Source organism: Arachis duranensis, chromosome 9 (assembly GCF_000817695.3).
Source record: "Arachis duranensis cultivar V14167 chromosome 9, aradu.V14167.gnm2.J7QH, whole genome shotgun sequence".
Classification (NCBI taxonomy): Eukaryota; Viridiplantae; Streptophyta; class Magnoliopsida; order Fabales; family Fabaceae; genus Arachis; species Arachis duranensis.
This window is the reverse complement of record NC_029780.3, coordinates 90,679,994-90,694,946: the sequence shown is the minus strand read 5'-3', so window position 1 is coordinate 90,694,946 and position 14,953 is coordinate 90,679,994. Positions and strand designations below refer to the sequence as shown.

General features: G+C 32.1%; 1 protein-coding gene across 1 annotated transcript in view; it reads right to left on the bottom strand.

Moving 5' to 3' along the window:
- The window catches only part of LOC107466172 (uncharacterized), a 7,428-nt gene extending 5,808 nt beyond the window's left edge, over positions 1–1,620 (bottom strand). Inside the window, exon 1 of the mRNA XM_052254325.1 lies at positions 1,387–1,620. Coding sequence (XP_052110285.1) covers positions 1,387–1,620 — 234 coding nt within the window. The remainder of the gene's footprint in view (positions 1–1,386) is intronic.
- Positions 1,621–14,953: the final 13,333 nt, after the last annotated feature.

Here is a 14,953-nt window from a genome sequence, read left to right as displayed (position 1 = left end):
TATCATTCGCGGTGAATTTACTAGCAAGGTATAGTTCCTCTCCAACCAGAAGACATTGGAGTGGAATCAAACAAATTTTTCTATATCTTCATGGAACGGTTGATATGGGATTGCTTTATCCCTATGGATCCAAGTCACAACTAGTTGGCTATGCAGATGCTGAATACTTGTCTGATCCACATAAAGGGAGATCTCAAACAGGATACCTGTTCACATATGGTGGTACAGCTATATCTTGGAGGTCCACGAAACAGACGATTGCTGCAACATCCTCTAATCATGCTGAAATACTGGCGATTCATGAAGCTAGTCGCGAGTGTTTTTGGCTGAGGAGTCTGATTCAATATATTCTATTATCATGTGGACTGATTGATCATAAGATAGCTCCAACTGTCCTGTTTGAAGATAATACAGCATGCATTGCTCAACTTAAGGGAGGATACATCAAAGGTGATAGAACAAAGCATATTTCTCCCAAATTCTTCTTCACTCATGACCTTCAAAATCAAGGGACAATTGATGTCCAACAGATCTGTTCAAGTGACAATCTGGCAGATTTATTTACAAAGTCACTCCCAAAATCCTCCTTTGAAAGATTGGTACATGAGATTGGAATGCGCCGATTTCGAGACATTAAATGATGTCGGCAAGAGGGGGAGACTGTACTCTTTTTCCTTTGGTCAGGTTTTTTTTTTCCATTGGGTTTTTCTTGACAAGGTTTTTAATGAGGCAGTCCCTATCACTAAAGGATATTGTACTCTTTTTCCTTCACTAAGGTTTTTTTTCCCACTGGGTTTTTCTTTAGTAAGGTTTTAACGAGGCAATAATCCTAAATGGTCATCCAAGGGGGAGTGTTATGATAAAAGTGGATGACCATGGACCACGCAAGGCTTAGGTGGATTTCATTCTCAAGATTAAATGAATCCATTTACAAGACAAATGGAAATAAATGAAAGTTGAAAGTGGTATCATTCTTCATGTATAAATAGCAAGCATCCTCGTATGCTTTTACAGACAGTAATAACAAATATTCCTACTTTCCTTTTCTTTCATATTATTATTATAAAGTCTGTTTCTATTTCTTTCTCTCTCTCTTTTCAGTAAAAAGCAAGTAATAAGAAATTTATTCTTATTAATCATCTTTATTATATTGAGATAGTAACAATAAACATATGCGTTTCTCTCTCTCTTTATTTTTAATACTTTTTCTTATCTTTGTATATATATACACAATACAACATATAATATTATTATATATATATATATAAATTATTGAGCTAATTAATAATAGAGTCTTCTATTTATATATCTTTATTTTATATATCCTTTATTTTACAACAAAATGCAGTACAATGTTATAATAGTTAGTTAGTTAGTTATGAGGACCTGAAGGTCAAGAGAAATGGTTGAGGTGCTAATAACAATGTCAGACAGAACATTGAAAAGAGAATCGACATCATATCTGATTGCTTGAACATCGTGGAAGAGGCTGATGTTGCCAGAGATCGAATTATCATCAGGCACATTGAATGGAATCGGCGGCGATATTGCAGGACGAGTGTTTTCAATGGATACGGGTGGAACTCCTGCATGAGACTCTCCTGGCTTCACCGTTGTCATTTCAGGGAATTGAGCGCTTCCGATTTGGGACATTATCACAAAACTCAAAAGAGAACAAGAGTTACTTAGCGTTCAGATTAATTAAAGAAGCAGAAAAAAACCAACTCTTCTACTTGTGCGGTTTAGGTGTGCCTCAGCTAGCTGCATACCTTATCCCTATTTATAGTTCTCAACAAGGGGTCGCACTTTTACACACTCTTTTAATTTTCTTCAATTTGTAGGGTTTTAATATATAATTAATGACAAGTGTTCCGTGTTCACACTCGCAGACCCAGTTAAAAAACCTAGCATTAATCGATTACTCTAACTAATTGATTGTCGGCCAGCATCTTATCACTTGATGTTTTTGATTAAGAGGTTGGAATTTGAAGTCTACTTTGATATGAAATGTACTCATCTATGATCAATTGTTTATTTCTAAGTGAGAAAAGTTTAAAAGTAAGCAGAATTTATTATATTTTATTAGTATTTTTAATTATTAGCCTAATTTTTTATTATAATAATTTATTAACATATTTTTAGTCTATATCATAATTTGATATTTATCAAGTGAGATCCTAATAAGAAAACATGAATGATCGAATGGAAGCTCATTATTAATGGTGTTTATAAAGTACTATTAGAATTTATTATTTTTAATTATTAATCTAATTTTTTAGTATAGTAATTTAATAATATATTTTAGTTCAATTTCTATCCAACTATCTTTAAAATAATGATTAATAGTTATTGGATAAAACTAATTAGTTTACTATGTAATAATAAAAAATATATATAAGAAATAGAATAAATTTAAGAAAAAATAAAAAAAACTACCATTTGTACTCATAAATTTTGTGAACATTAATAAAAGTACTCATCAGACAAGAAAACTAATGTTGTACCCATGAAAATGGGTTCCGTGTGACAATAGTACTCAAACCGTGATTTTTCGTTAACTTTTTAATAAAATTTTCAAATTATCCCTTCTATCTTCTTCCCCAAATTCTAAATTTCACAACCCTCCAATCACTATTCCCTCAAGACCCAAGCACCTGATGTCTTCCTCCAACCTTTATCCTCAACCTCCATCTCTCTTTATTCCAATCCTAATTTGTTCTCCAAATCTAAATCCAAATCAACTTTAACATCATTACCCTTATTGTTTCTTTCTTCTTCGGATGCAGCAACAACAACACTAAGAAAGCACACCCTTGTTAAACTCTTCAGCCTCTTCAACCTGAATATTGTTGTTCTTCTTATTCCAAATAAGTAGTAGAATTCAGCAACCAAAGCCAACAAGAGGCCGGTGGCCACGTTTTCTTTTCAACGGTGACTCCAAACACTGCTCAGCGCCGTCGATTTGTAGAAAAAAGGGCTGCTGTTAGAGTATCTTCATGCCATTTGGTGGATTGATATTCACATCGCAGCTGCTGCTGTTCAGGCTAGGCTTCTGAGGCCACCGCAGAACCTTCTAGAAGGTTGTGGTGGCAGTAACGTTATTGTTGAAGGATCTTGTTTCACTTTGAGTACTGGAGAACAAGGAGGGATGATGGTGGCGGGGTATATTGATGAGGACGAGCTTCTGAACATGCCGAGTATGATCAAAGACATGGCCAGGAAAATGCAGGGAGAAGAAGGACCCACACTCCCAAGCCCACCTTCAACGACGACATCATCAGCAAGTGCTGCTCCTCCAGTGAGTTCCCAGCGGAGCTTCTCCTCTGCAACAAATGCAACTGAGGCTATCACATCTTCTATCTCCGACCTATCCTTTCTTCCATTCCTAAAAGCTCTTGGTTCTACGCCTCTTATTCTCACAGTGACACCAAGAAACCAAAATGTATATTTTTTTGTTAATTTCAATTTTTTTTCTTTTTCTACACCAGATCTATAAATCCATAATATTTGAACAATAACCTCAAATAATTAATAATCCATAGTTTTTAATCTTTTTAATTTTTTGGTGGCTGGCAGCAGTAGAGGAAGACGAAGGATGAATGTTGTGAAATTTGGAAAAGAAGATAGAAGGGGTAATTTGGGAATTTTATTAAAAAGTCATCGAAAAATTACGGTTTGGGTACTATTGTCACACGGAACCCATCTTTCATTGGTACAACGTTAGTTTTCTTGTTTGATAGGTACTTTTATCAGCGTTCGCAAAATTCATAGATACAAATGGTAGTTTTTCCAAAAATAAAAAAAAAAATTCAATAGTCAACAAACATGTTTGATAAGTTTTTTTAGTTAGTTATTGATTGAATCTTATCAATTTTTTATGAACCGTATAAACGAAAAAAATAAAAATTACATTATCAAATAATAAAAAAAAGTAGGTATTTAAATACGATTGAAAAATATTTTTTTTGGGTTAAAATCAATAAATCATAGCATCAAAATTTAAGTTAGATAATAATTCATTCATAAAATATATAAAAATAATTTTATCAAAAGATGTACCTTGGTATATTAATAAAATAAAATTTTAGCAGTTTTAAATATTCTATTTAAATATATATTTTTTATTTTATAATATATACTTTTTAAATAAATACCATCATAATAAACTTTTTGAAATGTCCGTCAACATCAGACATTAAACCCAACTATCTAAAAGAAAAAAAAAAGTTAAACACATAACTTCATGAATATTAACCATAATGATGAATATTAACATTTAATCCAACTATCCAGTGATTGTTATAATTTGCAAAAAAAAAAAGAAAAATTTATACCATAATTAATTGGTTAGATTAGTAACATTTAAGTTACATTAATTGTTAAAATTAAGGTAAAAACTCAAGTGTAATCGACTTTACGTGAAGTTAATAGTTGAGAGTCATTAGATGAAAATTTAGTCAAATTAGTCAAATCATATAATGGCTCTTAGTTATTAATTTCACGTAAAGTCGATTGCATCTAAATTTAATTTCTATCTAAAATTAATCATGATAAGCTAATTAATTTTATGTAATAATCATAAGACATATCATAAAAAATAATTTATTTTTTATTTTAGAAAGAATTGAATAGAATTTATCCAACTTCAAATATTATTGATGACTAATTAATTGAATAAAATAACAAATTCTCTCACTATATATATAGACTTGAAATGAAGTCGTTGTATTATATTTGTTTTAATTGCATATGCAGAAAATTAAAGAATACAGAAGTAATTGATGGCGCGTCTAATGGCGACAGAAGTGGATCACAGATTCTTGTAGCTTATCTTGCATGCATTCAACCTTTTCTTTTTCTTATTCAACTAGCTTGGAAAAAGCATTTCATCATCATATTATTATTTGACTAACTGCTACTTGATGCTACAGAACATAAAGAGATCCATGATCCGATACATTTAACCTTTGTTTATTATTTAATTTGCAGATTAATTAAGGTTACGTATTGCTTGCATTCTGGACATGTTATGTGACGCAATACATTGACATCACCCATGCATCGTACGACTTTCCCTCCATAATAATATATTTTTGTTGTATAACATCTTAATATAAAAATATTAGTTTATATTTACCAAACTAAATAAAAAATTGCTACTATGTGAACAAGTTTTATTTTTCTGTCAAATCCCAACTAAGCCTCAAATCCAAAACCGTCTAATGTGTCTTTTTTATTCTACCTCCAACATACATGTTGATCTGGACTCCTTGCTTTTCTTCCAATCTCAGATTTAATTTTTGGCTTACAATTCTCCTTTGATAATATACTTTTAATTTTTCATGAAAAAGAGGAAAGAAGAGAAAAAAAAAACGCCAACGAAAAGAAATGAAAGGGAAAAAACAAGAGAGGGGGAGAGGAAGATAAATGATATTTTGGTGATTATATTCCTTAAATTTTAAACTGTTTCTATCCATCCTTCTATAGTATATAATTAGAGCATGTAATAGTTTTTTTTTTTCTCGAGATATTAAAATTTATTTAAACTTTTCATCATTTTAATTAAGATTTATAAAATATATTTTTATAAGTTGACTAAATAAACAGATCATAGACTAAAAGTCACAATTAAATAAGTAAGGAGTTACAGGACATGTGGACAAGTTGTAAATATATATTCATTAATCCTTTTACCATATAAAAAAGAGAGCCACTTAAATAAAAACGTTTAAAACGTCTTTTTTTAAAGATGTTTTTTTAATAATTAAGATTTAGTATATATAATCGATTAAATTGTGTTATTTTTGTTAAAATTAGGCTAGACAAATTAATTTGATCGAAAATATAGTAAATCAAAACTTGAACCGGTTTAAATTTATTTTTTATAAAAATGNTTTGAACATTAAAAATAAAATTAATTTTTATATCTTATTCGATAAAAACTCATCTAATATTTCTCTTTTTTTAATAGTTAGATTTTTCGTTACTTATTTGAATATTAATACTTTTAAAAGTATTAAAATGTATGTTTGTAAGAATTCGTTTTTGTTTTCAATTGTAGCACATCTAAAATTATTAAGTGATACATAAAATATTTTTAAAACACATTCAAAATCATAAATCAAAAATTTAAATATAAAATTAATTTTTTTATATCTTATTCGATAAAAATTCATCTAATATTTCTCAATTTTTTTATTATTTATTGAATTTTATCGTTACTTATTTATCATTAATGCTTTTAAAATTATTAAAATGTATATTTATAAAAATTGGTTATTTTTTTCATTTATTACACATCTAAAATTATTGACTTATATACAAAATATGTTTGAAACACCTCCAAAATTATAAACCTAAAATTTAAATTTAAACGTTAAAAATAAAACTATTTTTTTATATTTTATTCGATAAAAACACATCAAATATTTCTTATTTTTTTATTAACGTTTTCAAAATTAATAAAATGAATAATTAAAATAAGTTTTTTAGATCTTATTCAATAAAGTATATATAACATATTACTTCACAATATAATCTTTTTTAGGGACTTTAGATGTGTGGGTTAATAATTAAAACCTTTAAGATTTATTTTTTAAATTTTAAAATTAAAATCTTCAATTTTACTTAATTTAATTTTTGAATATGTATTTAAATGATAATCTATTAATAATTAAGAATGCTAAAACTACTGAAATAGAAATTTTAAATCTTAAATTATAAATTTCAGTTTTATTTAGTTTATATTTTAGATATGTATTTAATTTTAAAAAGATACTAAATCTATTTAGATGAATTTGTTTTAATTTTTTTTTAATTATTGTAATAAAAGACTAATTAAAAGATCACTTTTAAAAGATACTTAGTCGTACTGTTTAAACTTTTCCTGTTCCTAATACGTTGTTGCAAGATCTTATTTTTTCTTTTTCATTTTTTCTTGGATAAGATAGTAATAATTTAAATACTAAACGAAAGTATAGTTTTATAGCGAGGCATAAACCAAATCTAAAAATGCCAAACACAAAGGAATAAATATTTTTCTTCAAGTCTTATCATGATTTTTGTATTTTTCTTACAGTAACTTCTAGCCCAGCTTATTAGAAATTAATTGGTTATAAGTCGGAATTGTGTTTAAAAAATTTATGATTAGTTAATAAGTTGTTGCATGTATAAGATAGAATTTAACTTTTAACACTTATAAAAAGGGATGAATAAGTTAACTAATCGATCATTAAAGAAAGCCCTCTAATCATAGTATTGAAGCTTTCGATAATCCAACTCACTACCAAGCTATAGTTGGTGCATTCTGAGATAGCTTTTTTCAGTCAACAAAGCTAGTCGGTATACTTGATGAACAGCACTGTGTATATCTAGATGATTGAAGATCAACCTCAGCCTATTAGGTATACTTGGGTAGCAATCTGATAGCCTGGTCAAGCAAAAACAGTACTGTGTAAAAAAAACTAGTGCTGAAAGCTAAGCCTGAAATTGAGTTCAAGGCCCTCTCTGATGTAACTTCTGAAATTCTATGGATGAAAAATTTACTAGTTTAGTTGTAGTTTTTAGAATAATGGCACTCTAGTAATATAACAATGCCAACGCTATTCAACTATACCTAATCAAATTTTACATAACTGGATCAAGCACTTTGAAATTTGGTTACACTTTGTTAGGGAAACGTGTTAATCAGAATCAGTTTTGTAAATTGGGCATATTTCAGTAATTGACTAAGTTGCTGTTATCCTTACTAAATCTAACATAATAGAGTTTGTTTTTTGTATAGCTGTGAAGTTGGTTAGTTTGTTAGACATAATTATAGCACTATATATTAGTTAGTAATTTATTTTTCTTTTTGCTATATATATTGTAATTGGTACTCAATACTCCGTGGTGGTTCTTTTAATCAATTATTCTCTCTTTTCACTTCTTTTCAATTCTTCTTCCATTATTTTAAATTTCAATGACCTGAGAGTACATCACCAACCTTCTTCTTTTCTTATAATTATTTTTGTAATTCACTTGAATTTTAAGCTTGGTATCATTTTACATGGTATCAGAGCGAGAACTTTGGCAGATAATTTAGCTAATCCGAATGCAAGTCCTTCATCAAATTCCGCTGCGGATTTTGAGAATTTCACCGCTTTCATGCGTCAATTCTCTCAGTTCCAGGCACATCTTGGCAGATCTAGTTCCTCTTCTGCAATTTCTGATCCGATTAGCCCTTATTTTCTTCGTCCAGGAGAAAGTCCTGATTTGGCTCTAATTCTGCTTAAGTTGACACCTCAAAATTATTATCAGTGGTCGCACGATATGTGGAGAGCACTCAGATCGAAGAACAAGGTGAAATTCCTCGATGGATCCATTCTAAAACCAGGTAAAGGTGATCCTAATTTTGAAGCATGGGATAGGTGTAACAATTTTCTCCTCTCCTGGATCAACCTGATGTGGATTAGCTCAGCTCCAAAAATTGACACCTCAAAATTATTATCAGTGGTCGCATGATATGTGAAGAGCACTCAGATCGAAGAACAAGGTGAAATTCCTCGATGGATCCATTCTAAAACCAGGTGAAGGTGATCCTAATTTTGAAGCATGGGATAGGTGTAACATTTGGGAAGAATTAGAAAATTTACGTGCTATTCCTAGTTGTGTTGCTTGTGTTAATGGATGTTCATGTGGATTACGAATTTTTCGAGACTATGCTTCTGAGGAATATGTTGTCAAATTCTTAAAAGGATTGAATGAGCAATATTCAAATGTTAAATCACAAATCATGTTAATGAAGCCGTTACCTGAAATCAACACAGTACTATCTATGTTAACCCAACAAGAGCAAGAATTGAATTGTGACCCGTCAAATAGCAACATAGTGACTAACTCTTTAGAGGTGCAAAACTCAACTAGAGGCGGTTCATTTTCTGGAAGAGGCAGAGGCCGTGGACGAAATTCAGGCAGAGGAGGAAATCAAAAATCTTATAGTCGAGGCTACACTTCAAAGTTTTGTAGCTACTGTAATCGAATTGGTCATTTAGCAGAGACATTCTATAAGAAAAATGGCTTTCAGCGAGTAGCCAATCAACTTAGCACTGACGAGATAGTTGAGAATTCTAGTGCTGAGATTGCTGATTCTAACCAGGATAAAAAGAGCGATGATACAGTACTTGTGTTGACTCCAGATCAGAAGGAAACCTTACTAGTACTCCTTCAACAACCACGCATGCCAACTTCAAATAGTGTAAACCACATTACTTCTTCGGCCACCCTTACTCAACCAAAAGGTAGGCATTGCTTGAGTGTATCATCAAATTTTACTAAAACTTCTTGGATACTTGACAGTGGAGCTACTGATCATGCATCCTATATTCAAGAGTCTTTCAAAACTTTTCATTATATGAGACCAGTTTTGGTAAATCTACCTGATGGTTCTACCACTACAACAAATATTTGTGGCACTGTGCAACTCTCTAAACATTTGATTCTTACCAATGTTTTATTCATATCTCACTTTAAATATAATTTGATTTCAGTGTCTAAACTCACAAAGTCATTACATTGTGAATTAAAATTTACTGATTCTTTTTGTGAGATACAGGTACTCCCATCATTGAAGATGATTGGGCAAGCTAAAGTCATTGGTGATCTTTATGTGATGATGCTCAACCTTGGAAACTAACTACACCAGAAGTTAACACACATTCTGTAAATGTCACAGTGCAGCAAGATTTAGGAATTCTATGGCATGCTAGACTAGGTCATTTACCATCCAAAAGAATGTCAATCATGAAAAATACATTTCCGTTTATTGAATATGTCAATCATGAAAAATACATTTTCATTTATTGAATGCATTTCATCATCTCATGTTTGTGATTCTTGCCACTTGCCTAGACAAAAGAAATTGTCTTTTCCCATTAGTAATACACAATTAGAATATATTTTTGATTTGTTACATATAGATATTTGGGGACCACTCTCACTTTTATCTACTGCTGGCCATAAATATTTTCTTACAATTGTAGAAGATAAAACGAGGTTTACTTGGATTTATTGCATGAAACTAAAATCCGAAACTAGAGTGTTAGTAGAAAATTTTGTTCAAATGGTGCAAACTCAATTTCATAAAGTTGTGAAACAAATTAGAACAGATAATGGGATAGAATTTAAAATGAACTCCTTCTATAACTCAAAAGGAATATTACATCAAACATCTTGTGTTGAAATTCCTCAACAAAATGGAATTGTTGAGAGGAAGCATCAACATATACTGAATATTGCAAGAGCACTTTTGTTTCATTCTAATGTGCCAAAATGTTTTTGGCACTATGCTATGCAACATTCAGTACATTTAATAAATAGACTACCAAGCACCTTCTTGAATCATCAAACGCCTTATGAGGCACTTTTCAAGAATAAACCAGATTTGACTCATCTCAAGGTGTTTGGTTGTCTTGTTTTTGCTACCACTTTGAGTACTAATAGAAGAAAATTAGATCCTAGAGCTAGAAAATGTATTTTTCTTGGTTATCAATCAGGAACAAAAGGGTCCATTTTGTTTGATTTAAAATCCAAAGAAATTTTTATATCAAGAAACACTGAATTTTATGAACACTATTTTCCATTCAAACAAATACCAAGCACTGATTTTTCTATAGATCAGCCTTCAATTGAATCATCCAATTTTGACCCTTTTGCATTCTTTTATAATAACTCTGCACATACTTCTTCATATGAGCATACTCATGGCATAATTGCACCTCACACCATACACACTACACCTGATTTATCTGCCACTTCTACATCACCTATGGCATCTCTTCATGATATAACAGATTCTGCATCACCCGCCACCTTAGAATCAGCATCTGCATTGGCACCATTGGAACATTCATCCATTCATATTGAGTCACAATCTGCTGCACCAGTTTTGAGAAGGTCTGAACGAGAAAAAAAAACACCCTCTTATCTTAAAGATTTTCATTGTTTCCATATTTCATCACATAAAGATCCAATCAATGCGGCCCAATTACCTTCAACATGTAAGTATCCCCTTTCTCACCATTTGTCATATTCATTGTTTACTCCCAAGCACCAAGCCTTCACTTTTGCTCTCATAAATAACTCGGACCCCAAACACTATTCTGAGGCTGTTATGCATGATTGTTGGAGGAAGGCTATTGAGGCAGAACTCACTGCTCTTGAGCAAAACAAAACCTGGATCATCACTTCTCTTCCTCCTGGAAAGAATGCAGTTGGTTGTAAGTAGATTTTTCGCACAAAATTCAACCCAGATGGCACTATCGAGAGGCATAAGGCACATCTTGTTGCCCAAGGTTTCACTCAAATTCCTGGAGTCGATTACATTGACACCTTTAGTCCCGTTGTGAAAATGAGCACTGTGCGTGTTCTTCTTACTGTTGCAGCAGCAAAGAATTGGCATCTTCATCAACTTGATGTGAATACAGCTTTTCTCCATGGAGACCTACATGAGGACGTTTATATGAAACTTCCAAAGGGGGTGCAGTGTTCCGATCCAAACTTAGTCTGCAAGTTGACAAAATCTTTGTATGGTTTGAAACAAGTTAGTCACCAATGGAACATCAAGTTGTCTGCTGCACTTGCTGATCTGGGGTTTACTCCATCTGAAAATGATCACTCGCTTTTTACCAAATCCACAGGTACAACTTCCACAGCTATTCTTGTTTATGTTGATGATCTTGTGTTAGCTGGAGATGATTTGACTGAAATTCAAGCTGTCAAAATGTTTTTGGATGATAAGTTCAAAATTAAAGACCTTGGCCTTCTTAAGTTCTTTATTGGGATGGAGGTAGCACGAAGCAATGCTGGTATTGCACTGTATCAAAGAAAGTATGCATTGGATTTGATCACAGACTGCGGTTTGTTTGGTGCAAAACCAGCATCTACTCCTATGGAGTACACTGCTTCTCTGTCTAAGGCTTCAGGCTCCCCTCTTCCTGATGCAACCATCTATCGTAGATTGGTGGGCAGACTTCTGTACCTTACTAACACAAGACCAGATCTCAGCTACTCTGTTGGATGCCTATCTCAGTTCATGGATTCACCAACTGATGCCCACTTGAAGGCTGCCTATAGGATCATCCGGTATCTAAAACAATCACCAGCAACTGACTTATTTTTCTCTGTCAACAATTCTTTCACACTATCTGGTTACACTGATTCTGATTGGGGGGCTTGTAAAGACACCCGAAAATCCATCAGTGGTTATTGTTTCTTCCTTGACCAAACTCTTATTTCTTGGAAGAGTAAGAAGCAGGCTACAGTTTCAAGGTCGTCCTCAGAAGCAGAATATCGCGCCCTTGCTAATGGCACTTGTGAACTCGTTTGGTTACTCAAACTACTAAAGGAATTCAACATTCTTCCTCCTCTTCCGGTTGATATCTTCTGTGATAATAAATCTGCTATCTATATTGCTTCAAATCCTGTCTTTCATGAAAGAACCAAGCATGTTGAGGTTGATTGTCATGTGGCTCGAAACAAGTTCAAAGAAGGGGTTTCTAATCTTAGGCACGTTGTCTCCAGTGAACAACCGGCTGATCTATTCACTAAATCCCTTCCTCCAGGACCATTCTCTCATTTGCTTTCCAAGCTGGGATTACTTGATTTGCACAAACCACGTAATACCAGCTTGCGGGGGATGTAACATAATAGAGTTTGTTTTTTGTATAACTGTCAAGTTGGTTAGTTTGTTAGACATAATTATAGTACTATTAGTTAGTAATTTATTTTCCCTTTTGCTATATATATTGTAATTGGTACTCAGTACTCCGTGGTGGTTCTTTTAATCAATTATTCTCTCTTTTCACTTCTTTTCAATTCTTCTTCCATTACTTTAAATTTCAATGACCTGAGAGTACATCACCAACCTTCTTCTTTTCTTATAATTATTTTTGTAATTCACTTGAATTTTAAGCTTGGTATCATTTTACACTAAACACCTCTCTTATCTAATGAAGTAGAATTTTTATTTTAGCTTAAAAGGTAAAAACTAGGAGAATCTTGAGTCTATTGAATCTTTAAAATTGATGATTAAGTTAATTTGAATTATTTAGAATCTTTAGGTTTTGTTTGTGGACATTTTTATGACATTTTCGTAGAATTTGTGTTGTTTTGACAAAATGAATATGTTTGTGTGAACAAATTTTTCCGAAGCATAGCTTATTTTATTGATGTTCGAACCAACTTTTCTTGGAGCAAAGTAATGGAACATCGTCTTCTTCTTGTAGGAGAGTTGGTACTGGACACCTGAAAAAAGAATTTCAACGCTCAACTAAATAAGAATATGAATGTATTTAAAATAGAATCGAATGAATTGCGTACCTATAACTTAATTGGTCACTAGTATATATGGAGTTGCCTTTAGGTCGTTATTCGTATCTTCCTTACCGGTTTTACGAAGTCTCTTGGTGATGCTCCAATTTACGAGGCCTTTGAAGTTTTGGTAGGAGATATTCTCGAGAAGATTTATCTTTTTTAATGGAATTTGGTTCCAAAATTATTGTGGTAGGCTAAGATTTGAGTAACAGATCATAATACAATTAATTAAGTGATTTTACTTGTTCCTAATACATAGTACAAAAAATAGTACAAAATAAAACATATATAAAAGATAAACAAAATAACACATAAATTTTTAACAAATAAAAATAACCAACAGTTGTTTATAAAAATAAATATTATGTATATACTAAAAATTAGTACTATTTATTTATTTATAAATATATGTATAGTTTAATTTATTTTTAATATATAGTTTATATTTTAAATATATTCTACATTAGTTGTTAATTTTGTTATATACGGAATATAATTGTGCAGAGAAATAACACAAAATTACTACAAAACAACAAAGAAATATCTAGGATTCTTGTTTGTTGTGAAATCCTTTATTTGAAAGGGATGAAGAAGATAAACATACATAAGGCGGTGGAAGAAGGATGGAGGAACAGTGACAAAACTCTGTTCAAACCTGCAGAGTTGAATGGTAAAATAGTGGAGCAAGCACCATATGAGAGGGAGGCTCTGAAAAGAGAGAAATAGGCAGCTGAGGAGTGAAAAGCTTTCTTACATTTTTCATTACTATTATCCATATATATACAAGGATATTAGACATCCTAACCCTAATAGATACACTCTATCTAACCATCTATGTACACCAAAGTACCTCAAGAGTACCTAAGAAGTACCTAATTAATAAGATAAAATACTATTTAATATATAATCTTAATTACATCCCCCCTTAAGCTGGGGCACATGAAAATTGATGAGACCCAGTTTGTCATTACAAGAGAAGAAACTTTTAGGTGACAGTGACTTGGTTAGGATATCAGCAACTTGGTTTGTTGAAGAAACTGGAAGAAGCTTAATCAGTCCTTCCTGAACTCTATCACGAATAGTATGACAATCAATCTCTATATGCTTAGTTCTTTCGTGAAAGACTGGATTAGCAGCGATATGGAGAGCAGATTGATTGTCACAGTACATAACAATAGGACGAGAGAGAGGTATTCTAAAGTCTTTCAACAAGTAAGAGAGCCACACTCCCTCGCAAGTGGCAAGAGCCATGGCTCTATATTCAGCTTCAGCCGAGGAGCGAGATACAGTGTGTTGCTTCTTACTTCGCCAAGAAATCAATGACTTTCCAAGAAAGAAACAAAATCCAGATACTGAAAGTCTGGTGTCTGGACAAGCTCCCCAATCTGAGTCAGAGAAGGCAGTGAGTGTGAGATTGTTGGAGGTGGAAAATAACAGTCCCTTGGCCGGAGCACCTTTAAGATATCGAAGTACATGCAGAGCGGCTTGAAAATGTTTTGTTGTGGCACAATCTAAAAACTGACTGAGCTTACCAATTGCAAAGCATATATCCGGCCGTGTATTGGTGAGGTAAATTAAACGTCCAATTAGCCGTCTATAAGGT